This window comes from Peromyscus leucopus, chromosome 9, assembly GCF_004664715.2.
Source record: "Peromyscus leucopus breed LL Stock chromosome 9, UCI_PerLeu_2.1, whole genome shotgun sequence".
NCBI classification, from domain to species: domain Eukaryota; kingdom Metazoa; phylum Chordata; class Mammalia; order Rodentia; family Cricetidae; genus Peromyscus; species Peromyscus leucopus.
In genome coordinates this window covers 53,345,599-53,372,743 of record NC_051070.1, presented here as the reverse complement: position 1 = coordinate 53,372,743, position 27,145 = coordinate 53,345,599, and the positions used below count along the sequence as shown (strand labels likewise).

At 46.9% G+C, this 27,145-nt stretch overlaps 1 protein-coding gene across 2 annotated transcripts in view; it reads left to right on the top strand.

The window, feature by feature from the left end:
• Positions 1-27,145, top strand: part of Pebp4 (phosphatidylethanolamine binding protein 4) — a 200,595-nt gene that overhangs the window by 90,408 nt on the left and 83,042 nt on the right. The window contains exons 4-5 of one of the 2 annotated variants that reach the window (XM_037208419.1): positions 16,194-16,292; positions 18,085-18,252. In XM_037208419.1, coding sequence (XP_037064314.1) covers positions 16,194-16,292; positions 18,085-18,237 — 252 coding nt within the window. In that variant the 3' untranslated portion in view covers positions 18,238-18,252. Of the gene's footprint in view, positions 1-16,193; positions 16,293-18,084; positions 18,253-27,145 lie in introns of those variants that run through there. The other variant, XM_037208418.1, reaches the window with a different exon arrangement.

Genomic DNA, 27,145 nt, shown 5'->3' with positions numbered 1-27,145 from the left:
TTTGGGACCTTGTCATAGGGGTCACACACCAGACACCCTGCATATCAGATATTTACATTATTATTATTATTCATAACAGCAAAATTACAGTTATGAAGTAACAACGAAATAATTTTATGGTTGGGGTTCACTACAACATGATGGAACTGTATTAAAAGGTCGCAGCATCAGGAAGGTTGAGGACCACTGGTCTAGGGGTTGGCCACCTCACCCAGATTCAGGCTGCCCACATCTTTTTGCTTTTCATTACTAGCACATGAGATTTCGTCTCTGAATATGTTACCTCTTGGTCACAGGATGGTTGCCACACACGCAATATCACATGTACATTCCAGGAAGGAAGGAACATGGGTAAAGGAATGAAAGGCACCCAGGATTTCCTTTTAGTAACTTGGCCTTTTCCTTCCCAGAGACTTTCTTTGACCTCTTGGCCACAGTGATGCTTTACTTCATTATAACACGTCCTAGGAAATCTGATACTTATCCGCGCCCCCTGTGACAGTGTGACGTTTGAATGTGAAATGGTTCCCATAGACTCATGGTTTCTGCACTTGTTCTGGGCTGGTAGCACCACCTTAGAAGGCTGCAGAATGTTTAGGAGGCGGGGCCTGGTTGGCAGAGGTAGTTCAGAAAGGACTCACCCTTGAAGGTTATAGCCTGGCCCTGGCTTCCAGCCCCTGGCACCTGTCTCCCGATCTGCTGTAATGTGAGGAGGTTCCACCACAGACTCCTGCTGCCATGGATTTCACCTGCCTTGATGATGCATTTCTTGCCTCCGAAGCCATGTTCCCCCCGTCAGTGGTGTCTGTCAGGGACTTGGTCCCGTTGACATAGAAGTAACTAACATAGACAAGACCCTCTTCCCCGCACATCGAAGTATGATGGTTACTACTCATTACCAACTTGATAGGATTTAAAATCACTATGGGAACCCACTTGAGGGCTTATCTATGAGGGCGTCCTTAGAGAGGTTTAACTGCTATGGAGACCTACCTTGAATGTGGGTGGCACCATCTCACGGGCTGGGGTCCCGGACAGAATAAAAAGGAGAGAATGAACCAAGTAGAGGCATTCATTGCTCCTTGTTTCCAAACTCACACTCCTGCCACATGCCTTCCCTGCCGTGATGGACTACATCTCCTCAGACTATGAGCTATAATAGACCTATAACTTGCTTGTCGTCAGGTATTTGGTGACAGTCACGAGAGAAATAGTCAACGTAGTCTGGGAGTCCCAGATCCCGGGTGGGGTCTCCTCTGTCCATCCAGCCTGGGTACTCCTTCCTCAACAGTACGCAGAGCAAGGGTAGCTGGACTAGGAGGGGCCAGTCCCGGTATGAAAGGCTTTGAACTTCAGGGCAGTACCCAGCTGGTATCCTGTTAGACTCACCCTCCCAGCAAGGAGCAGCTGCCCACCGCAGCCTCCCAGGAAGGAGGTTCTTAACTAGATTTCCCATGCAGAACTTCGTGGGGGCGGCTCGAGCCTCTACCCACTGCGGGCTAAATTTGTGTTCCGCCCATCACCATCACGAGCCGTGGGAGCCCAGGGCGACCGTGTTTGTGCTTCAGCTGTTCCATGGGTGCCCGAGTCCTTTCACAAGGACCACAGCTGAGTCCACAGAGAAGGCTCTCTTCCTCACGAAGAAGACACAAGGGTTCCCTCAGGGCCGAGTGTGGCTGGACAGGAAGAAAGGAAGCCATGTGGTTGTGATGGGAGGCTTGGCGAGGACTTTGAGGGGACCAGACTTTAGGGCTGGGGTTCCTGTCCTATCTCATGCATGAGAACCCCCTTGGGAGGATGCCAACTCTGTGCCAGTGCCTGGGTGCTTGTAAATCCAAACCTCCGCCAGGAAGTGGAGCCTAGCTCTGGTACTCTGAAAAACACCACCGGTGATACCCAGATGCAGGCAGGGGTAAGCAGCAGCATCTTGGAGAAAATGGCTCTTTAGGGGCTGGGGAGATGGCTCGGTGGGTACCGTATCTGACGAGCAAGCAGGAGGACCTGAATTTGCATCCCCAGCACCCACTTAAATAGCCAGGTGTGGCATTTATAATCCCAGTACATCAATATGGAGACAGGATCCCTAGGATCTCTAGGACTCAACTAGACAATTGGCACTAATCCAGCCAATTGGTGAGCTCCAGCACCAATGAGAGATCTTGTCACGAAAAACAAAATGGACAGAGATAAAGGGAGATATTCAACATTGACCTCTGGATTCCATACCTGTGTGGATAGGTAATCTCACACACACACACACACACACACACACACACACACACACACACACACACACGCAGGAAAAGGGCTTTCTACTAAACTTGACTGCCAGACCAGATTCCACTGAAGGAACACTATAGGGAAGAAGCCACAGCCACAGTCCTATTGAAAAATGGTGGCACACACCCCACGTCCCTGTGTCTCCAGGCGGGCTTCAGGGACAGCGGCATGACAGCGTCAGGGGCCCTACTCAACAATGCCTTTGGGATTTGCTTTGCTTGAGAGTGGCAAGACAGGCAGACACAAGCGAGCGTGACAAAGGAGGGGGCTTTGATCTCTAGACAAGAAATGCCGCACCCCAAGAAGGGCCACACAAGGGAGCCCTGTGCCAGATCATGAGCTAGAGGGAACAAGGGGGAACGTCTTGAGTCTTAGTCTACCTGCTGCTGCTCTAACTAAATACCACAGTCTCCATAGCCACGAAGAGTAGAGATTTATTTGGCCCGTGGTTCTGGAGGTTGGGAGCATGGTAAGAGGCTCACACTATGACACTATTTTTATAAATCCATTAATGCCATCATGGGGGCCCCACCCTCATGACCTCCTCTAACCCTTATTATCTCCATGGGCCCCACTTTCCAACTCCATTAAGTTTCCACCACACACATTTGGAGAGAGCCCTCTCTATTATACTTTTCCCAGGTAGGGGTGGGCAAGGGTCATGGGGATAGGCTTAAGACTAACTGGCTTTAACGGTTCTGGGGGATGCTGGTGTACCCACCCCGCTGCCATGATTGTCATAGCTTGTTTTTATAAACCTGATACAAACTTAGACACACCTAGGAAGAGGGCATCTGAAATGAGGCGTTGCCTCCATCAGATTGGTCTGAGCCACATCTGGGGTTATTTTCTTACTTGCTAATTGATAAAAAGAGAGCTTAGCCCACTGTAGGTGGTATCGTCCCTCTGCGGATGGGCCTAGACTATGTAAGAAAGTAGCCAAAAGCCCAGCCAGAGGTGGTGATGCAAGATTTTAATCCCAGCCCCTGGGAGGTAGAGGCACCAGAGGCGCATGGATCTCTGAGTTTGAGGCCAACCTGGTCTACAAGGCGAGATCCCGGACAGCCAGGGATATACACAGGAAACTCTGTCTCAAAACTTGTCCCCAACCCCAGAGAAAGAAAGGGAGCTGGGAAAGCCAGGAAGCAGCGTTCCTCAGTGCTTTTCTGCTTCAAGCTACTGCCCTGAGTTTCTGCCTTGGCTCCCCTCAGTGATAGACTGTGACCTGAAAAATGACATAAACTCTTCCCTCTCCAAGTTGATTTTATCACAGGAACAAAATGCAAACCAAAACAATGGTTCCATTGCGGAGAGTGCCTCAGTCTTCTAAGTGAGGTGGTTGGGGTGGTGAGCCTCAGCAAGGTCAGTTTGCCTTTGAAGAATGTGCCCCTCTTTGAGAATTGGCCGGCTCTGGCAGCAGCTGTCTCTCCAGGTCAGCAAGACATCAAAACACCAGAAAAGAAAAGACGTGATTAATATGGGCTTCATCTTTTCAGTATTTCTAGGACTCATGACTGTCCTAAGGGCTACTCAAAGCTGGTCATATTCTGTCCTAGGATTATTTCATCCCTTCCATCTGTCTGGGGAAGAAGGCTCTGTATAAATGGCCAGGTGGAAGGAAGGAGCCTTGGAGACTGGCATGTTCATATCCATGCTGGGATCCACCTCCCTCAGCCTAGGCATCTGTCTTAGTCAGCTTGGGCTGTGTATTATTTTTTTTGTGTGTGTGCCACTGTGACCAAAATATCTGGCAGAAGTGACCCAAGGGAGGAAAGGCTTGTTCTGGCTCACAATCTCAGTCCACTGTGCTGGGGGAGGCGGGACAGAGAGACTCCATTAATGATGGTGGAAGTACGTGGCAGAAGCTCTTCACATTTTAGTAAATCAATAAGCAGAGACATTAAGTCAGAGCCAGGGTGAGATATGATCTTCAAAGACCCACACCTCTGCTAGCCAGGCCCCACTTCTCTTAGGCTCCACAGCCTCCCAAAATATTGCCACAAGCTAGGGTTCAAGTGCTCTATACACGGGTCTGAATAGGCCTCTATAGTAATAATTCCATCAGCTAGGTGGCTCCCATGAGCATTTATTCTCACATTAGTCTGTGGTCTAAGTTCAAGTCACATGCAGATTCAGTGTCTGGAGAAGGCCCACCCCCTGATTTGTAGGCAGCCTTCTCTGGATAGAGAGCAAAGGTTGAAGAGTAAGCTCTTAAACATCTCTTACAAGGACAATAATCTCCCTCTCCCCTTGCCATCTAACCACCTCCTAAAAGGTCTTACATCCAAATACCAATCTATTGAGGATTAGAGCTTCCAGGAATGAAGTCATCTTGATTCATCCATACCACACCCCTGAAAAAGGACTATATTTCAGCTTACAATTCCAGGTTGCAATTCATCATTGTGGAGAAGCCAAGGAAGGAACTTCAAACAAGCCGTCACATCACATTGACAGTAAACAGCCAAGAGAAATGGATGCATGCATGCTCACTTGCTCACTTGCTCACTTGCTTGCTTGTGCTCAGCTTGATTTCTTCTCTCTTATACAGTTCAGGACCTCCAGCCTACGGAATGGTGCTGCCCACAGTGGGCTAGGTCTTCCCACATCAATCAACTTAAGACAGTCACCCACAGACATGTTCACAGGGCAACCCAATGCAGACAGTCACTCATTTAGAGTCTCTTCCTGGGTGATTCTAGGTTATGTCGAGTTTAACAGAGATAACTATCACACATCTGTCTTAGCCACTGTTCTATTGCTGTGAAGGGACACCATGACCACAGCAACTTTTATATAGGAATCCATTTAACTGGGGTTGGCTTACTGTTTCAGAGGTTTAGTCCATTATTGCCACAGCAGGAAGCATGGTGACAGGCAGGCAGGCAGACATGGTGCTGGAGAAGGAGCTGAGAGTCCTACATCCAGACTGGCAGGCAGTAGGAAGAGACTGTGAGCCACTGGCCTGGTTTGAGCATCTGAGACCTCAAAGCCAGCCCCAGTGACACACTTCCTCCAACCCCACCAAACCTACTCCAACAAGGCCACATCTCCCAGTAGTGCCAGTCTCTATGAGTCTATGGGGCCATTTTCATTCAAACTACCACACCATCCTACACAGAAATTCCTTTCTAGGCATCCCCCCCAAGAGAAAAGAAGACAAACATTGTCCACCAAGACATGCACAAGTGTAAATGTCGGCATTACGAGTACTAAAGAAAATAACCCAAGTGTCCCTTAACCAGATAAACAAAATGTTTCCACATGCAGTAAGATGCTTTTCAGCAAGAAGAAGAAAAAAAGGAAGAACTGACACATATTGACATGTGCTGCCATGTGGAAAAACTTCCGAGAATGATGCCAAGGAAGAGAAGCTACGTACACAAGACCACATGGGACACGATTCCACTCATATGGAATGCTCAGGAAAGGCTAAAGGAGATTGGAAATGCAGAAAACAAATTAGTGATGGCATCGATCTGGGGAAGGAAATGGGAATGTCTGTCAACGGGCATGAGGTCATCTGGGAGATGATGAATGTTCTCAAGGGGGATTATGGGATAGATGGCTCTACAGCCCTTGATCAATTACAAAGAAAAATACTGAAACATATATTGAAAGGAGTGAGCTTGTGGTATGTCATTTATACCCAGGGAGTCCTATTTTAAGAATTCATCTGGGCGTGTGGCTCAGTGGACAGAGGGTTTGTCTAGCATGCATGAAGTCCTGGGTCCAGTCCCCAGCACTGCACCAGCGGGGTCTGGGCATGCACACCTGTAACCTCAACTCTTAGGAGGCAGAGGCAGGAGGACCAGAAGTTCAAAGTCATCCTCAGCTGCATAGAAAGTATGGGGTCAAGATAGGTTACATAAGACCCGGCCTCAAAATAAGACCAACCAACCAACCAAAACAACAAACCCCACATCTGGCCAAGTTCAGGCTTAATCTGCTTCTTAGTCATCAGCATGACCCAGGAGATCTGGCTTCATCAGCCGGACCCCCAGCACCTTGAATATGCCCTGTTCTGTAACGAGGTGTAGGTCTTGTATTTATCCTTTATAAATGGAGTACACATCCCTCAACCTGTCCGCTATGAGACCATCTCTTAACAACTCAACACGAGCAAAAGAGCCTGCAGACCGGCATCTCATGGCATCTCCCACCTTAGGTTACCACCAAAGTCTAGTTTTAGTGGGTACTTAGGTTCACACGGCTCAAAAAGCCAAATGACAGAGTGACAACATGGAAGCCTCTTTGCCACCTCCATCCCATCTACCCCTAGCACTACCACCATCCACACCCCTGTTCATTATTTCAAATATGATCCTGTAGTTTGTGAATGAGAAATGTCTACCATAGTCTTGGGCATTTGAACACCTGATTGGCAGTTGGTGGCTCTACCTGGGGAGATCAAGGTGGTACAGCCTTGCTGGAAGAGGGGCATCACTGAGGCAGACTTTGAATTCTCAGTCCACTGTTTCTGCCACCATGCCTGATGCTTGTTGCTACGCCTCCTCACCATGATGGACTCTTATCCCTCTGGAACCGTAAGCCCAAATAAACCCTTCCTTCTATAAGTTGCCTTGGTCATGGTGTTTTATCCCAGGAACAGAAAAGTCACTGATACAGTTGGTTTATGCAAATGCAAGCACATTTGAAGAAATGCTTTATCCTTCTAACATGAAACTAAGACATTAGATGGATGGCTCCTCATCTTGCTTCTCCTACTTTATCCTGGAGAGCTTTCCAAAGCATACATGGGGCATTGCACATATGGGGTGAGTGGGCAGCACAAATATACATATATGTCTGTAGAGCCAGAGGTCAGTGTTGAACATCTTTATCAATTGTTCTGCACAGTATGTTTTAAGACAGGATTTCTCACTGAACCTGGAACTTACCAATTAGACTAGTCTGGATGGCCAGTGAGCCCCAAGGATCCTGCATTCCCGCCTCCCCAGTGCTGGGGTTATAGGCACACACTGCTACAACTGACATTTTAGAAGTGTGAATGCCTGGGGTCCCAGCTTAGGTCTTCATGCTTACACAGCCACCTCCTTACCTGCTGAGCCATCTCCCTGGCCCTCTTTGCATTCCATTTTGTTGTAGGAGAACTCTTAACCGCTTAGCAATGATTTACCCTCAACAGATGTTTAAGTGGCGGTACAAGTTTGTTAAGTTTATAGGTATTGATTAGCAACTATCCAAACTCCCTCCCTACCGAGCAACTTCTGTTCTCTCTGCTACTGCCGGTTTGTCTATTTCCAGTACCACATACAGGTGGAATCCTGGATTATTTGTCATTTTATGGTGGTTTCTTTTATGTAGGATAATATCTTCAAAGTTCACTCACGTTGCATATTACAGTCATTCCCTTTTAAATGCTATAAATAAATAAATAAATAAATAAATAAATAAATAAATATTCTACTGGTCAGTGACTTAGGAAGGGTTGACAGGGTTTTTTTGCTTTGCAGTGGCATGACAGTAACATATTCAATGGAAATTTGACTTTGAATTTTGATCTTTCCCAAGTTAGTGATAGCATGATTTGATTCTCTTTTGTGATTCCCCAATATGAGTGAATGGACATTTTCTGAACACACTCAAGCTAAGCTATTATGATCGGCAGGTTACACATGATAAGTGCATGTTCAACTTTCAGCCTGATCTATTTGTCATGGTTCATTGTGACATAACCCCATGACAAGCTAAGGAACATCTGCATATGCCATTATTTCATGATCAGCATACCCATTGATGGACATTTGGGTGACTCTGTATCTTGGCTATTGTGACTTGTGCTATGGTGAACCAGGAGTACAGTTATCTCTCAGAAACCCAGATTCTAGTTCCTTTGAACAAACTCAAGAAATGGGATTGCTAGATTATATGAGCAGACACACCTTTCCCATGCCTAGAAATCTCAGGATTCAAATGTTAGAACCTGAGCAAAGATCCTCTCACTCAGACTCTTTGGTTTTTGGGTTTTTTTTGTTTCTTGGAAGAAGCCAGAAAGGGAGGGTTGAGTTTGGATCCCAGGTCACTGTGTAATGAGCACCCCACTAGGTCAACATGATCTCCCACAGAGGTTTCTAGCAGTCCCTAGGCTGGACCAGGTCACATGAAGTGAGTTCAAACGGCTTTGGGAACAACTCCACTCATTAATGGTTTGTTCTATTGTTGTTGTTTGTTTTGTGTTGTTTTGGGGTGTTTGTTTGTTTGTTTGTTTTTTGACTAGGATGGTAGTGCGGTTTTCTGCAATGTTGGAAGCTGACACCAGGCCTGTCAGCACATTTTACAAGGTCTCTGCCACAGAGGCACAGCAGGATCCCTCTGTCTCCATCCATCTCTCTCTGCTGTGCTTACAGACTGGGTCTCCATGTTTGGAAAAGAGATTCCCCTTCTCAAAGACTTGCTGGCCTCTTCTTACCACCAAGCCAGCCTGTGTGCTCTAGGGAACAGTCAGATTTCCTTCTAGTTGCCTGGCCCAGGTCTGGAATAGTTCATCTCTTTATTTCTCCTGTGAACAACCCCCTCCGCCCCCCCCCCACACACACACCTCCTAAATATTTTCTAGGAGCTTCTGTTGGTGGTCAGGGTTGTGGAAAGCAGAGTGACCCACAACCTGTGTCTCTTGAGAGGGCTCTGTAACCCCATGCCACAGGAGCCCTCCCCTTTCTGCTGAGTTTCTGAAGAGATCCTCTGTGAGGTAGCAGGGAGGTGACCATATTTTGTAACTTGAATGTTAAATGGTCTTTTAATAAAAAACCAGGAGCCTGATATTGGGGTGAAAGCTGAAAGATCAAAGAGGCAGAGGAAGCCACAGCCACCACCTCTTACCTCACTAGCTCCTCAGCCTGAAAGAGCTCGAGCCAATTGGTCTCTAGCCGAATGAGCTTCCTCAGCCGAAAAGCTTCTAGTTCCTGTCTCCTCACGCTTTATATACCTTTCTCTGCCCAGCCATCAAAGGCGTGTGTGCTTCCTAGTACTGGGATTAAAAGTGTGTACCACCGCTGTCTGGCTCTGTTTCTCTCCCAGACTGAGTCAATCTCATGTAGTCCAGGGTGGCTTTGAACTCACAGAGATCCAGACAGATCTCTGTGTCCTGAGTGCTAGGATTAAAGGTGTGTGCCACCACTGCCTAGCTTCTATGTTTAATCTAGTGGCTTGTTCTGTTCTCTGATCTTCGGGCAAATTTACTAGGGTACACAATATATTACCACAGTATTTGTCTATTTTCTGTTGCCCTAATAAAATATCTGAGGCTAGGAAAACTTATAAAGAGGAGAGGATTGTTTGGTTCAGCATTTTAGAGATTCCAAAGGCATGACAACAACTTATACTTGGTGCTGGAAAGGACCTTTTAGTAGGTGACATCACAATGTCAGGGAATATGCAAGGATCACATGGTGTGTTGCCTAGGTTTTTTTTCTTTTAATATCAACTTGATACAAGCTAGAGTTATCTGAAAAGAGGAATCCTCACTTGAGAAAATGCCTCCATAAGATCAGGCTGTAGGGTATTTTTTTAAATTGTGCCATCCCTGGGCTGGTGGTCCTGGGTTCTATAAGAACCCAGGCTGAGCAAGCCAGGGCAAGTAAGTCAGTAAGCAGCACCCTCCATGGCCTCTGCATCACCTCCTACCTCCAGGTTCCTGCCCTGCTTGAGTTCCTGCCCTGACTGTCTTTGATGATGAACTGACAGGGAACTGTGAGTGAAATAAACCCTTTCCTGCCCAAGTTGCTTTGGGCATGGTGTTTCATCCCAACAATAGTAACCCTAACTAAGACATGTGATAAAAAGGAAGCCAGAAAGCAATCGAGGATTAACTGGGATCTTATTAATTGTATTAATCTCTTCCAAAGGCTTAGTTTTAACGGGCGAGGACCATATGAAGTCTTGGAGGATGAGTCACACTCAAACCACAGTAGTGATCTGGGGTGACCACCCTGGACAGGGCCATGCAACACAGGCTCACCCAAAAAGACTACTGGAGCACTAGCCAGAGAGTCCAACAGGAGCATAGGAAGGCTGCAGGAGGGCAGGGAGGGGGTGCAAGGAAAGCCAAGGAGGAGGAGGAGGGAAGAGAAGCCTACTGTGGGCAAGAATGAAAATTCTGGACCTTTGTACAGTGGCTTTATTTTTTTTTATTTTTTATTTTTTATTTTTTGTTTCTTTTTTTTTTTTTTTGTAGGTCTGAATCTTTGTTCCTAAGCACAAAAGCAAGCATTTTTGCTCAGAAACTAGAAAAATATAGAAAAGCATAAAATTTTCAAAAGACCTCACCCCTAAGAGAGCTGTCAGTCACCCGCATAAGCACTTCCTGTTTTTCTAGTGTTTTGTGGGTTGAACATGAAACGCCACCCATCATCTCATGGGTTTGAACACCCGCTGCCCAGCTGGTGGCGCTGTTTTGGAAGGTTGTGGAACCTGGAGGAAGTGGAGCTTCACCGGAGGAGGAAGTGGCTCACCTGTCGTGAGGCCTTGAGAGATCCTAGGCTGGCCCCACTTCCTGTCTGCTCTGAGCTTCCCAATGGTGCGTGCCACGTGATCAACTCCTCCTGCTCCTGCTTGCGTGTGGACCCTTCTACTCTGTGGTGGACTGTATCCCTCAATTCCAATCCCACACAAGCCTTCCATGCCTGAGTTTTTGTTTGTTTGTTTGTTTGTTTGTTTGTTTTGTAAGACATTTGTCACAGAGACAAAAAAAAAAAAAGCAACCCAGAGGGTAACTGAAGAGAAGGTACGTGCATGTGACCTCTTCAAGAAGACAGTGAACTGGTAGGTTCATTGGGTTTTCTAACCTACCCTTGCGTCTTACATATTTTAAAGCTCTGGGGATAAATATTAAAAATATACATATATAGGCAAAGATGGGATTTGATTTTATATTTTGCTTGTATCTCACTGTTAGTGAAATTCAACATTTGTTCCTAAGTGTATTGGTCACGTGTGTTTCTTATTTTTAAAATTGACTTTTAGTATTGCCTATTCTTCCACTGGGTTACTAGTCTTTTTCTTATTGATTCAAAAAAATACTTTATATATTAAGAATATTGTCCTTTTTCATAGATCTTGTAACTATCTCCCCTCAATTTTGTTGTCTTTGAATTTTATTTTACATTTTCTAGCCATATAAAAGACTTTAAAATATATCCAGTCAGATTATATCAATCTTTCCCTTCATGCCATTCACTGTTAACAGTTTGGTATGTATTTTTCCAGACATTTTCTGTGCATATGGAGATATATCTATAAATATATATATATATAGCTAGATATATAAAGTTTCCTGCACATTTAAGATGTCATACACACTGCTCTGAAACTTGCTTATTTCACATTAGTAATATAAAGATCTCACTCCAATAGCATATTCTGTTCCATAAATTCAATGTTCTGTTATTTAACCAGCTTTCAGAGGTGGTCTTTTTTCCACTTTCATTTTTAATGTCTACAGTTTTCTGATGTCTGAAAGAAACAGAACCCTCATTTATCTAGTCCACATAACAAGCCAATTAACCCTGAGCTGGTTAATTTTAGCTGTTAACTTGACACAACATAAAACCACCCAAGAAGAAAGTTCCAGTGAGGAATTGTTGGTCTATGGGGGATGATCTTGACTGATAACTGAGGTGGGAGGACCCAGTCTGAATAGGGGTGGCGCCATTCCATGATCTGGCCCTTGACTGTGTAAGGGAATGAACAGGTATCTTAGCAGATGTAGTAAGCAGGGATGGCTGTATTCTCTCTGTGCTCTTGACTGCGGATGTGATGTGACTTGCAGCTCGAGTTCCTTAGCCTCGACTTCCCCAAAATGATGGACTGTAACCTGAAATTGTAAGCCAAATAAATCCTTTCATCCCTTATGCTGCTTTTGATTAGGGTGTTTTATCAAGGCAATTATGACATCACCATAGCATTTATATATTTTTAATTTGTTTTTGGTTTTGTTTTTCTGAGATAAGGCCTTGCTTTGTAGCCTTGGCTAGAACTCACTGTATAGACCAAGCTGGCCTTGAACTCATAGAGATCTGCTTTCCTCTGACTCTCCAGTGCTGGGATTAAAGGTGTACACTACCACACCTGACACCCCATAGCATTAATAATAATATACCACCCTCACCCTTCTGACTTGATACAACTCTGTCATACATTAAATATCATATGTTAAAGAGCACTATCACACATTAATATACATACATTGAAACTCAAGTTTCTAACCAGATTTTCTATTGTGTTTCTTATACCTGTCTTTCAGTGCCACGTTGTTCTAATGATTTTAGCTTTGTAATATATTTTTATGTCTTCAAAGTCAATATCATCCCCTATTCCATCTCTTCTAGTGCTGCCTTTGATACTTTTTTCTTTTAATTGCTTGTTTCTTGAATTTAATTATGAGTTTAAGAATCATGTGTGAAATTTGCAAAATATTTACTTAAGATTTTAGTTAGAACTATGGTTATACTAATGAATTGAAGTTTTTGTAAAACTTTTGTAAAACACTTATTTCAGTTTTAAAGCACAATCTCCATCTAGTCAGTTTTGTGTGTGTGTGTTTTTAAAGAAATCCTACATTCTTTTAGCATGTTTATTCTGAGACAGTTTAGATTTTTGTTACAACTGTAAATGGGGTTTTAAAGTATATTTTATTACTATTGTATATAGAAAAGTAATGGTTTTGTGTATTTTGGTATCAGCGCACTTTACTGTTTTATTAGTTCAGTTATTTTCAGCGTTTCTGAAAAGGGATTCTCATCTAGACAATTATGTCATCTGAAGAAAAAAAGGAAAAAGGGGCAGGTTTAGTGGGTTTATTTCTTCTTTCACTGTGCTTGTACCTTGTCTTTTGTTTGTTTTCTTTATCGCTTAGCTAAAACCAGTTCTGGGATGCATCAAACAGGCAGGCTCCACCTTCTGGAACTCCACTGGGATCACACACATACTCCTGTGTTTTCCTCTTTTCATCTTATCTTGCTGAGTCCTTGGAGACTTGCTTGAGTTTATCCTTGAATTCTCAGATGTAGTTTCCTGTAGTGTCTAATACGTGGCTCATTGTTCCTTTTAGATTTTAACATTCTGCAATCAGTGTTTTTATCTCTGTCTTGTCTTCAGAAAGTAAAGTGTGGTCCCCGATGCTGCATCCACGGTCTCTTTGGATCCACATCTCTCCAGTGCCACCCTGACCCCATCTCCATCCTCTTGGGCTCCACAGCTCTGTGGCTCCCCGATTCTCTCCTAACACTCTTCAGCTCTCTTGTCTCCACACTCCTTTGAATTCCTGGGTTCTTCTTCTGGTTCTCCACGAGTTGTCCCTGGATGGCCTTTGAGATGTCCAGACAGGTGCTAATTTTCCAAGACTTGGGAAACACATGAAAAGGCCGTCTCTGCCTGTTTCTTCCAATGCCTTGCTCACCAGCTATATTGCTGGTTTTGTGGGTCAACTTGACACAAGCTAGAGTCATCAGAGAGGAAGGAGCCTCAGTTGAGGAAATGCCTCCATCAGATCCAGCTGTAAGGCATTTTCTCAATTAGTGATCAATGGGGGAGGACCCAGCCCATGGTGGGTGGTGCCATCCCTGGGCTGGTGGTCCTGGGTTCTGTAAGAAAGTAGTCTGAGCAAGTCAGTAATCAGCACCCCTCCATGGTCTCTAAATCAACTTGCTTTTTTTGGTCATGGTGGTTTTTTTGTTTGTTTTTGTTTTTGTTTTCAGCAATGGAAACCCTGAGACACCAGCACATTGTTTCCCAGCTCAGCTTGGCACAATCTACTGAGGAGAGAATTGCAAACTCCCTCTGGACTTCTCCTTCTCCAAGCAGCCCCGTGTCTTTGCACAGGCTATCTGTGTTACCTAGAGAGAGATTCTTCTGATCTTTCACCTGCTCATCCTTGGAGATCAAGCTCAAACCTGTGTTCCCAAGGTAGAAAAAGTCAGGCCGTCCTCTTCTGCATGCCTCCAGAGCTTCATAAATGCTCCTCTGTTGGGAGTGCTTGGAACGCTGGGGAGCAGTTATGTGTGTGTCTGGGTCAGGAGGAGGGCCAAGACGCCTGTACCCCTCTCCAGCCATTACTTTCTTGCCCCTTTCTTCCGGCAGATCACCGGCCTAAGTCTCCATCCCAGTTAAGCCTAATTACCACGGTTAACTAGCTTGCCACTGTGGAATAGAATCCTGTTCTCCTCCCCACCCCCAAATTACCCATAATTCCTCCCTCCTAATAATCTTGCCTCTAAGTCACAAAAAGCCGTGACACGGACACCATGCCTCCTTTATGTGGCGCTTCCTGCATGCTAGGCAAGGACTCTACCAAATGCTCCCTTTCTCAGGTCACACCTTTCTCCGGGTCTCCCCTGCCTCCGTGGCCTCGGTCTCCTTTGCCAGGTTCGGCCTCCTTCTCGGTGTTAGCATGTTCCAGAGCTCAGTCACCGGCCCTCTTCTCTCCTCCGAGTCCGCCTCTCTGTGTTGCGTGCTTAAGGACTCCGTGTCTGTGGCTCGCAGGCGTTTCTGTTCGCCTGGCTCTAGAATTATCTTTGACCGCGGGATTCCGAGGTGCGGACTTAGATTGCCTTCTAGCCCCCCTCTCAAGCTTACCAGATCTGAGGCAAAAAGCCAGTGTTCTCTGTTCTCTGCTCCTACTCTCTATTGCGTCCATCGGCCCAGTCGCTGGCCACGCATGGCGGCCCACGCGTGTAAATCCCGACCTCCGTGGCCAGAGCAGGAGGAATGTGAGTTCAAAGTCAGCTCGGGCTGCCCAGTAAGACCCTTTCTCAAAGACAGGACAAAGCAAACAAAATGGCCAGGTGCTCAAGCCAAAATGAAAACCAGAAGTCACTCCCCATTTCCGTTCTCCATGTCCCCTCTGCTCTGCTGTCCAATCCATCAGCCAGGCTTGTGGAGTCTACCCGAAAATGCTTCTCTAAGCCACCTACTGGTTTCTGGTTCCATCTTTACCATTGTCATCCAAGATAGCATCACCCTTTCCTATCCCCCTGCTACCTCTTAAGTCTCCTGCTTACCACGTGCTCTCTATCTGGCGGCCCGCACCATCTTCCAAAAAAGTTTTTTTTTTAAAAAAAAAAAAGGCACAGCACTATCCCGAGTGACCCTGCTGTACTTAGAGTCCAATTTCACTCCTCACGCATGCCTAGAAAACCTTCTGTGTCCCCCCACTGCCACCTTCCACTCCACATGTCCACTCTTCCCCTTGTCTGGAAAGAACAAGAGTTCTTCCCATGAATCCATCAGATCCCCCACCTTTCTCTCCCCCCCACCACCCCCACATTGCCTTTGTCTCCTCAGCCCACCCTGTCACGCTTTCAACAGAGCACTGGTCACAACTGGGTATGTCCTCTCCTCTGTGTCCATTCTTATTATTATCCATGTCTTAAGACAAAACTCTTCTGGGCATGTGGTTCTCACTATGCTATGCTCTGATAGCTGGAGCAGTCTCTAGCACACGGGGGTTCAGCTAGTGTTTGTTGAAGGGATGGCCCTGCCCCAGTGGCTCTGACACGGAGCCAGCCCCCACTGATTCGTTGGGTGAACAGGTACCTGCAAGTGTGCCAGCAGCTCCTAGAGGGCAAACCCCCTGCTGTTGGGCTCCATGGTACCTGGTAATGGAGCCATGGACTCTCATCGCCCAGGTAGTTAGTAAAATCTTGTTGGGTTTATGTCTTCATCAAGGCCAAGAGTCCTTAACGACTATTTCATAGCTTCTTTTTTTTTTTTTTTTTTCTGAGAATAAGCATGCAGCATGAGGAAAATGCCATGAGAACAAGAACGAACCAGGGAGAGTGTGGTGGGCACTGGCTGCATTCTCAGCTGGAAAGTGGGTAGAGGCTTCCCCTTTGGTATTCTCCTATCGAGTGCCAGCCGCGATGTTACATTACTTCTTGATGCATGTGTTACAGGGTTCATACTACGTGCTGGTGATGGTGGATCCAGATGCCCCCAGCAGGGCAGACCCCCAGATGAGATACTGGAGACACTGGCTGGTGGCCAACATCCAAGTAAGGAGCCCGACGGGCGTTTTCAGAAGTGTTTGGAACTGTAGCTGAGGTCATCATCCTGTATGGTTTCTTAGCACTCACCTGAGAGGGCTGGAGATGAGGGTGAGCGAGGCTTTCTGGGTCAGATGCCCAAGTTTTCTAAGAACGTCACATGATCCCCTACCCCCTGCCAACCAAACTGGAGACCATCTCCCCCCACCAAATCCACAGTGATATGCTGGTGCCAACTCTTAGACTTCCAGAAGTCTTTTGTGAGTCAGTTCTTCAGTCTTCAATACCTTGAAGTTGGTACCAGAGAAGAGACTTCTATCACAAAGAACAGCAAACGCACGGAATTGGCGTTTTCTCTTGCTCCTATCCTGAGACCTTGTTCTCTAGCCCACCACAGCTCATGTTTAGATGTGTTTTTGACGTTCTTAGAAAACACAATATGTGAACCGTACTCTTGACTTCCAAGGGTCATCCTGATGATCCCATGAAGAACACTCTAGAAAATGTAGAAAATACCACAGATGCAAAGGCTAGTGTTTTGAATCCTAGGGCCACAGGCAGAAGCAGGGACATGGGTCTAACTAGCCACTGACTCCTGACAAGGGAAGACTCTCACACCAGAGTGGGTAGGAAAGGGAGAGTTACCCTGGCAACCAACCCACGTCCCAGCACCAGGACCCTTCCTAGGAAGTGTAGGGGGACAGCCAGCCCTCTTTAGAAACAGCCTAGCTGGAGCCCAGGTGGGGTTTCTTAAGCAGCGGTGGACTGCGGGAGCTCTTAGCAATTGGCAAAGGGACAGTGTTGAGTGTTGAGGGAGGAGAGTCGTGGTGTAGGGCAGGGACAGCCGCAGAGGGCACAGGAGATGGGCAGCTTGTCAGACTGGCCTCCTTCCAGAGCACTGTCGTTTTCCAGACTCGGGGAAAGTTCATGGGGTGGGAGCTCAAGGGAGGAATTTTCCAGGTCACACTCATAGACACCCCCCACTACACACACACACACACACACACACACACACACACACACACACACACCACAGAGAGACAGAGACAGACAGAGACAGACAGACAGGGACAGAGACAGGCAGACAGACAGACGGGGCTCCCCATGAGAGTGTCCCACTCAGGATTCTCAGGCCGGAGGGAAAAGCCATGGGGGCAGAATGGTTTCCCAGGTGAGGAGTCCTGGGGCTGTGACAGAGCCTCTAGCCATGTCTGGCACCCCCTCCCACCCACTCCCATCACCCTGCTACTCACTCAGGACATCTCCCTCACACCAGCTCTGTGCTGTGAACAAGGATTTAGCCCCAGAAGCCCTGCTTAGGGACACAGCAGGTGGCAGGTGGCAGGTGGCAGCTGCCAGGCAAACCTGCTAAGCCACAGAGCTTAACCAAAGCCACCTGCCAGGGCATGGCCCTCACTTCCCGTGTGCCCAGAAGAGGCTCAGGTTTCAGTCACATTGCCACCCACTTTCCCTCTTCTGGGTGCCCGGCAGGAAGCTGCAGCTTTCCCTGGTGGAGTCACTCACTCGGCCCTGCCACCTGCCCCCAGGTTCCTTCTAGCCAGAGAGATGTCATGAGCCAAGTGGATTCAGGTCTCAGGTCCCAAAGCTCAGTTGAAGGAAGGAGGGTGGAGGGTGGGGGTTTTGGCTAAGCCTAGGAGCCGGTCCTCTAACTTAGAGCTCACACAGAAGAAGGGCAGGCTGATCCCGTGAAGAAATGTAAGTTCTTGAGCCCACCTCTCCACAGAACTCCACAAACTTGGCTGGGGAGGGGCCCATTACCTGGCAACTGGCTTGCTTCCAGGTACCAAGACCCTCTCAGGAAGTTCAAGGGGACAGAGGCAGCCAGGTCACGGCCCTGATGAAGTCTTGGGCAGTAACCAAGCGTGCCTCCAAGGTACTGCCCAGTTCCCTGGCCATGCTATGGAAGAGCTTTGCAGACACACAAAGACTATAGCTTCCACCTTAACCAAGTACTCCAAGAGGAGTTCTCAGGTCGGGGAGGCTGCCCTGCTCAGGGGTGGGATGGTGAATGACGTCACCCACTTGTGGGGCTGTTTTCTTTTCTTTTCTTTTTAAATTATGTTTTATGTGCGTTGGTGTTTTGCCTGCATGTCTTTTTGTGTGAGGGTATCAGGTCCCCTGGAGCTAGAGTTACAGACAGTTGTGAGCCGCTATGACTTGAACCCAGGTCCTCTGGAAGAGCAGTCGGTGCTCTCATCTGCTGAGCCGTCTCCCCAGCCCGTGAGGCTGTTTTCAAAGAAAGGCGTTTTGGAAACTGTTGAAACTTGAATCGCTTTGGGAGTTGGCATTGCCCCCTTAAATGATGGGAAAGCAGGGGCTAGAGAGTTTCAGTGACAACCCGTGCTAGCAGTAGTAGTAGACTGTAGCGACAGGTATTGGATGTGTGTCCCAGACTCTAAACCATTCATACTGTGCAACGCCATTGTGGGGGCCCACCATGTCCATCAGCCCCCAATCCGTTCCATTGTGTCCAGGGACCACCATGCCCCCCTAGAAGATGAAAACCTTCTCTGTCCCGTTCCCATGACGCCAGCTCACTCCTGGATGGGTAGAGGCTTCCAGGGCACACTGCCCAGGGAATGCTGCTTTGGCATATAAAGCATTCCTGGTCTGTGTTTTTAGACCCCATAAAACTACACCCCAATAAACCACCATTACCCAAGCATCCTCAGCAGTAAAGCCGCATAGAAAAGTCACTGCAAACAGAGTAACAGTGGCCCTGTGATTCCCAATGGCCACAGAGAGAAACTTGGAGGAACTCAAGCTAGCCTTAGTATCAGGCAACCAGATACAACTGGACATCAGGCCAGGGCATGGCCATGGAAGCCCTTCATTGGAGACCATGTTTCAAGAGGCTGTCCAGACCAGAACAGGAACATGGGGGAACATCTGTAACTGCCCCCCAACACACACATACACCCACACTCCATCTTAACAACAGGCTCACAGGGTCTAGATAGAATAGGATAAGGTTCTAGGCATGTGGGCATCTGAAAGAGTAGGAGGTAGAAAGAGGCCCAGACATAGGACCGGTTCTTGTGCAATGGTTACGATCAGTGACTCTGGAGTCAGACATCTCTGGTTCAAATCCCGAACCCACCATTACTGGCTGTATGATCTCGGGCTGGTTGCTCGGCTTCTTTGGGTCTCGATGTACTCATTTGTAAAGTGGAAATATTTGTAGCCTCTGCCTCACACTGTTAAAATGGCGTTTATCTAGGTTATTTCAGGGAAAATGCTTAGAGCAAAACCCAGCCGCACAGAGCCGGCTTTAAACAGCTGGGTGCTATGCTGCTATTGCCCTGGCTCCCAGCCAAGTACCTCAGAGTCACAAAGGCAAATGAAATCCAGGAAGCTGACGTCTCCCACAGGGGAGGTATCATGAGGGTCCAAGGGGCAGGCTTGGGTGGGACTTCCTTCACCTGTTGGTTTCCATGGGCTCAGCAGCAAGACTAGGCGGAAGCTCCCCACCCCGACCCACCCCGGCCCCCAGCCTGGCCATGCCAAGGAATGCAGGGATGCAGACGTAACACACAGGAGGTGCTCCTTTACCCCCCTCTGAAACTCTGTCACTGAGTGAAAGAGATTCCTAATCAAAGCCAGACACGGTGGCACACACCTGTGACCCCAGCACTCCAGAGGCCAAAGCAGGAGGACCTGGAGTTCTAGGCTAGCTGGGCCTGTGCACTGAGATGCTGCCTTAAAACACCAACGGAGGGACTTGATCCCTTGCAGCACACAGTGGGGTAGCATCCTCCTCCCTGATCCTCCTGGCAGCACACAGTAGGGTAGCATCCTCCTCCCCGGTGCCATGTCCTCAGGTTTCTTTATAGATGCTTTTCGGTTCTGCTAAGGCCCAGCTGAGGTATCAATTAGTCTGCATCACTCACTCCCGGAGAAGGGTTTATTGGCTCCTTGTCTTATTTGTCTCTGAAATTAGTGCTCGGAGCTTTTCATGCAGATATTTTCATTTGGCTCTTTTTTTTTTATTATTGTTAATGGGAATATTAAGCACAGGAAGATGGTACATGAATGCTTTTCCACAAAGACTATCATGACTAGTGACAAAGAATACGAAGAATAATTAAGGAGACAAGAGTACCTTTTTTTTTTCCTTCCAAAAAAGAAAATCTTCCTAGAAACCGTCAATGATTCTAAAATTTGTCCTGAATGCCTTTTTTTGTTTTAAGAAAGAAAAGGAGCCGCCAAGTTCACGCTTCGCCTTTCATTCAGTGCCCTCAACCTTTGGCAGCCACAAATGGCAGCCAATTCTGGGTTGGATCGAAAGGACCTCTAAGGGGTCATTATTCTGTCTACTTTTCTGTAGGGTTGAATTTTTTCTGTAATAAAAGGTCGTGTGTGTGTGTGTGTGTGTGTGTGTGTGTGTGTGTGTGTGTGTGTGTGTGTTTAAAGGACCTCTAAGTGTGTTAGGTGAATAAGGGAACAGAACACCTAACAAACAGAAAGGATTCGCTCTCCCTGCTTTTGACTTCTGTGATCAGCATGTGTTTGAGTGATCCACACTGGGACTGGAAAGAAAGCCCAGCTGATAAAGCACTGGCCTTGGAAACATGAAGGCCAGAGTTCAATTCCCAGAACCCATGTTAAAATAAATGGATAAATAAATAGATAAAACAAACAAACAAACAAGCAAGCCACTGGGCATACACTTGTAAGCCCAGCACTGGGGAAGCAGAGACGGAAAGGTCCCTCAGGTTCTTCTTGCACACTTGGTTAAATTCCAGGCCAATGAGAAACCTTTTCCCAAAGACAGCATCTGCGAGAGACAGCTGGGGCTGCCCTTTGCCCTCCGCACACACATGTGCATGCATCTGCACACACACAGTAAATAGATCATTTTTTTTTTAAATGTATGTTCCAACATTCTCCTGAATGATCTCCGACAAGTCCCCTGACATCTCTGAGAATTTGGCTTCTCCACCGAGAAATGGACCCAGAGCAGGGCAGAAGTGAGGAAGGAGTTTAAATTCACCAAGAGGAGGAAGCTTCCTAGAAAGAGGCATCACAGAAAGTAACATTTTGTCCTCATTCCTAATGAACCAAGCAGCAGACCCTGTAGAAATTTAATTTACATATGTACCTATAAATAATTATGGATCCAGAACTCAGCTAACAACAATAAGCAGAATAAATTATCTGTATCAGGAACACCAGTTGAGATGAAGAGGACAAACTGAAGAGATGGGATTGCTAAGTAATTGATAAGCAATTCCTTTTTTGTTGTTGTTTGTTTGTTTGTTGATGTTTTCAGGGGTCGTTTTATTATTACTCTGGGGGGCAGGAGCGAGACTCTTTCTGTAGCCCAGGCTAGCCTCAAACTTGCAATTGCTGTTTTCCTACCTCTGCCTCCAAAGTGCTAGGGTTAGAGGAACGTGCCACCATGCCAGGGTTGGGAGCACTCGGTCTTGCCACTCAGTCTCTATTGATTGCCCTCTGACCTATGGACAAGATCAGCCCCCCACACACACCGCATCAGGGCAGAATGTGGGCTTTCTGGGCTGGTCAGGCTTCTGTGTACCTCCCTTGAGCCAGGGCCACGCAGCACCTTCCTCCCCAATACTTTTCCGCTTCCTTTTTAACCCCTCGCCAGGTCCTTATCGCGCACAGTCCCCCACTCGGCTGTCATTGTCCTACCCAGAGATGCCTTCACTCCCATTCAAAATAATTTAAATAAAATGTTGCTACAAAGTGGAATATTATCTTTTGATGAATGTTTTTAAAGCCCTTTAGGTTTTCACGGTAATTTGCGGCGTAAAATTATTTGGAGATAAGAGCCAAATTAGCTCTCCTATGCTGAGGTCGCTGTGTCCTGTTATCCATGTGAGCAGTGTTTAAATATAATCAGCCCTTAGACTAATGCAGCATAATTGTTCATTTGAAATAGCTTTTTTTACTCCATTCAATGAGTCATTAAAATATTCAAGGGATAATGCAGTGAATTGGAAATGAATTTATCATATTATCCCATACATACTGCAGTGCTTCAGGTAACTAAGGAGAGGGAGGGAGAGAGGGAGGGAGGGAGAGAGGGAGGGAGAGGGAGCACATGAATGTGAGGCACACAGGAAGAAAGGGGGCTTGTGTACATGGGGATATGCTGAAGGTTCTCGGTGGGTTTATGGTAAGTAGAAGGGGGGAAGACAAGAAAGAAAATGCTGTTCTTCAAGGCTCTCTCTCTCTCTCTCTCTCTCTCTCTCTCTCTCCCTCCCTCCCTTCCTCCCTCCCTCCCTCCCTCTCCCTGCACTCCGAGAATCTGCTCTACCACAGCTCCACTGTTAACTTATTTTTATCAAATATGTTTATATCAGAAAGTCGTTATGGAAACCAGTTCTGCCATCCAGGAGAATTCCTGGAGCAGGCAGAAAACATTCTCTCTCTCTCTCTCTCTCTCTCTCTCTCTCTCTCTCTCTCTCTCTCTCCACACACACACACACACACACACACACACACACACACACACACACTGCCTTGTTCTTCCCCATCTCCATCTCCAGCAGCCCTGCTCGTCAGGGCTGCGGCTCTGGCTCTGCTTCTCGGACAGAGCTGGGCGACGGACCCAGCTATCACCCACGGTCCCAATCTATTCCTGCCCTAACATCAGGGACCTGGGCTTGCCACTGTCCCCTGGGCCTCCGTTACCTAACCTGTGTGTTCTAGTTTCCTTTCAATTGCTGTGATAGAGACCATGACTGAAAGCAACGTGTGAAGAAAAGGAAGGGTCTACTTGACGTACAGGTCACAGTCCACCATCAAGGGAATTCAGGGCGGGCAGGAACTAAAGCAGAGACCATGAATGAGTGCAGGTCACCCGCCATGGTTCACTCAGCCTGCTTTCTTATACCACCCAGCACCACCTGCCTGGGAATGGTACTGTCCACAGTAGGCTGGGTCCTCCCCCATCAATCATTAATCAAGAAAATGCCCCACAGACTTGTTTACAGGCCAATATGACAGAAGCGTCTTCTCAGTTGAATTCCCTCTTCTTAGATGACCCTAATTTGTATCAAACTGGGCAAAATACAACAAGAACAACAACAAATAAAACTAACCAGTACACAATGGCAAGTACTTCTTAGGTAGAGACTGATGTTGGGGGCGGGGGCACGGGGCGCTGTGGTAGACTCTCTAAATGCTCCCAGGATCGAGGAAAGTTCTGCCTGTTTGCAATGATGTTGAGAATGAAGAAAAGCATTAAGGTAGATGCCATATCCAGAACGAGGGCCTCTGCCCTGGCCACACTTCCCTAAGATGCCAGGTGACCAGCCCCCAAGAAAACAGCCAGCACCAGGAGGCTGTCCAGACACCACCCCAGCAGATCAGCAATCGCCAAAGTAGAGAGGATGGCCTTCAGGAGTGACCCAGGAAGCAGTCAAGGTTGTCTTTAACAATGTGTGGAGATGTCACCAGGAGGCAGGGACCCCCTGCAGCCCGCTTTGGGTGGCAGAAGGACCAGTGGACAGTGTTTGGATGGAAGCAATACTTGTTATCAGAAGGAACTTTCTAAGAATTTGAACTACCCAAAAACGTAGTGTCTACTGCAGGGGGAGTGAGGTCCTTGTCACTAAAAGCAACTGTCCGTGGGGGACCCAGGGAACTGCCCTGGGTAAGAGATAGGAGCCAGTGACACAGAAGATGAACCCCCTTGCAAAATTCACAGTAGCATGTTACAAACTCCGCATAGGTTTCCATCAGCAGTGTGTGGATAAAAACACACAGCCCAGGGGCTGGAGAGATGGCTCAGTGGTTAAGAGTACTGCTCTTTCCAAGGACCTGGGTTTGGTCTCTAATACCTACATGGTAGCTCACAACCACCTGTAACTCCAGTTCCAGGGGATCCAGTGTTGTCTTCTGACCTTTTTGGGAACCAGGCATGCACTTGGTACACAGACATACATGCAAGCGAAACATCTACTCTCATACAATAAAATAAAATAAATACTTTTTAAAAATAGGTGGGGCCGAGTAGGAGGAGATTAGGTTGTGAGATTTGGGCAGACACTAAAAATTTCTAAAGATCTAAACATGATCAGACAACTCTCCTACTGGAAGCCAAATTCTACCCTCTCCTGAGGCCTGTGCCCACTCGTGAAGACTACACAGCCTCCTGCTGACCTGTCTGTGGTGTCTCCATACCTTTCTGTGGCCACAGCCTCTGTGAACCATTCTTTGCTTTGTCCCTTCATCCTACAAGCTCTTCCCCAACCTGCAAACGTGAGGTGCTTTAAATGGGTCAGGAGCTCCAGATGAATTACCTTTGGGGTCCAGAAAGGGCTAAAATGTATGATCGTGAAACCTTCTCCTGAAATGGGAAAGAACAGAGCGGTTTTCTAAACTCCGACTGGTGTCATATCAATCCTCATCAGAAAATACTTATTTTTAACTTTTGGTTATTTCATGTGTATGTGTGTGTTCTGAGGTATAGGAATGTTCACTATATGAGCGCAGGTGCCTTTGGAGGCCAGAGGAAGGATGTCCAACCTGCTGGGACTGGAATTGCAGGTGGTTGTGTGTTGCCTGATGTGGGTGCTGGGCACTGGGTTCCTCTGGAAGAACAGCTAGTGCTCTTTCTTAACTACTGAACCATCACTCTAACCAAGCCTCATCAAAATTCAAAAACGCTCTTAATAAACAGTCTCAGAAACTCAACACGAAGAATCCACACAGGTTCACTAAAAGCCAGTCACTCCAGTCACTTGGATGCCTTCGCTGGCACATGCATTGGTCCCTTGGATAGAGGGGGCCATAAGCAAACACAGCACATCTTGACTAGAGGAGGCTTAACCTGTACCAATCATGGGAGCCTGTGGGTGAGGAGGGGTGACTTGGCTTCAATGACTGTGTCCTGATGTGGGTTTGTGGCCCGTTGACAAGCCAGTTCTGAAGAGTATTGACAAATGAATTAGCAGTGATTGTGAAGTAGGTCACTGGTGACAAGCCATTGCCTTGTTCTGTGCCTTAGGGAATAACATATGTGTAGGTCACACAGAGTTTCAAGAAGTAGTTAATAATGATGAAGAACATAAAACAGTTACTTCTGACAAACAGGAAGTAGGGGCCCTCGCTGCAAAAAAAAAAAAAATGGATTTAATAGGGATTGATGTAAAGTTCTATATTTAGGCTTCAAATCAGTTTTGTGCATTCGGGATGGGGAAGATCTGGCATGTCAGAGGTTCATGAAGGAAAAGATCAAGACGGGTTGGTGTTAATTCCTAAGCTAATTTAAATCTGAAATTTCAGATAATAATAGAACGTCAAACCATAATGCAGGAGTTAAGACAGGATAATCTTAGGCCACATCAGAAAAAGACGAGACTTTTGATCACTGAAGATGCTCATGACTGCTCTTTCTCTGACCTGCTCAAACCGGTCTGTCCATTCACTCATTCATGCACTCAGCATGTGCTCAGCACTTCCTGGGCAATAGATTTCATTCAGACATCTGCAAGCTTATGCCATCAGATCCCTTCTTTTTAAAGGACTTCCCGTCTAGCGACAGAGACCAGGGAAGTAAAGCAAATGACTGGTTCAAAGTGGGGAGCATTGAGATGGAGTGAAGTCTTGAGGACCATGGGGAATGAGAAAGAGGGCTGGGAGCAGACTCCCCAGAGGTGTGGACCTGTGAGCCAAGTAGTCGCTCTCCATGTCACCAAGAGAAGGCCACCCAGGCAGAATGGAGAGGACACCAGTGTGGCTGGAGCCAGTGGTCCAGGGGAAGTGCTCAGGAGATGAGGTCAGTGAGAGAATGAAAGAGGTTCTGAAGAATGGGGAGTTCTGATGTTCCTTATCCCTCCCCAGAGCCTCCCTGGAATCCACACCCAGAACAGTTAAATCAGAACCTTGTGGGGTAGAACTCAGCATCCACTTATTTTTTAAGGCTCCCCCGGTGAGACAAATATGCATGAGAGGTGATGGGTTGGGGAGAAGTGTCGTCATAGATCACCTCTCAAGTTTGGCTTATGCAAGATGATTAAGGCCCGGTACCCAGTTAACAATGTTGTATCAGACACTCAGAACTCAAGAGGGTAAATCTCATCTAAAGTGTTCTTACCACAACAAAGGGAAAAGGAATTTAAAAAAACAAAAACCAGATGCACCAGGGCTCAGAAACATCAACGCGGGGCCTTTACCTAGACTGAGGCAAGGATTTTAGCACACGGACTACAGAAGGGCTTTAAACTACCTGCTGGGGGTGGAAGGAGGTTTTTTGGTGGTTAAGGACACTTGTTTTTATAGAGTTCAATTCCCAGCACCCAAATGACAGCTCACAACCATCCACAGTACCAGTTCCAGGGGATTGGACCCCCTCTTCTGACCTCCACTGGCACAAGCACACACATGTACACAGATATACATTTGAACAGAAGACTCATACACATAAATAAAAACAATTTAAAAAAAAAAAGAAAGAAAGAAACTATCTGGAAACTAGATGCAAAGCCAGACCCCTGCAGTTCCCTCGACAGGAGGCAGAAAGATCACTTGAGCCCAGAGCTTGAGACCAGCCCAGGTAACATAGCAAGACAGTGTTTCTAGGTAAATAAATATCATGAAAACTGGGTTGCATTTCTAAAAGTTCTCTCTGTCGGCCATGGCGGCAGATAGCCCCAAGAGACAGTTTTGTTCTTTCAGGAGGAATGACACTGGTCTTCCTCAAGACCTCAAGACAAGAGTAGAAACATGGAGGGGACAGCTTCGGGGCCTGCCGTGAGGTCAGGAGCAGTCAGGACCTGCTGAGGGACCAGATGAAGGGGGTGAAGAGTGGTCTGATGGCGGCTCCTAGATTTGGGTACCAGTTACCAAAATGGAGACACTCAGACATG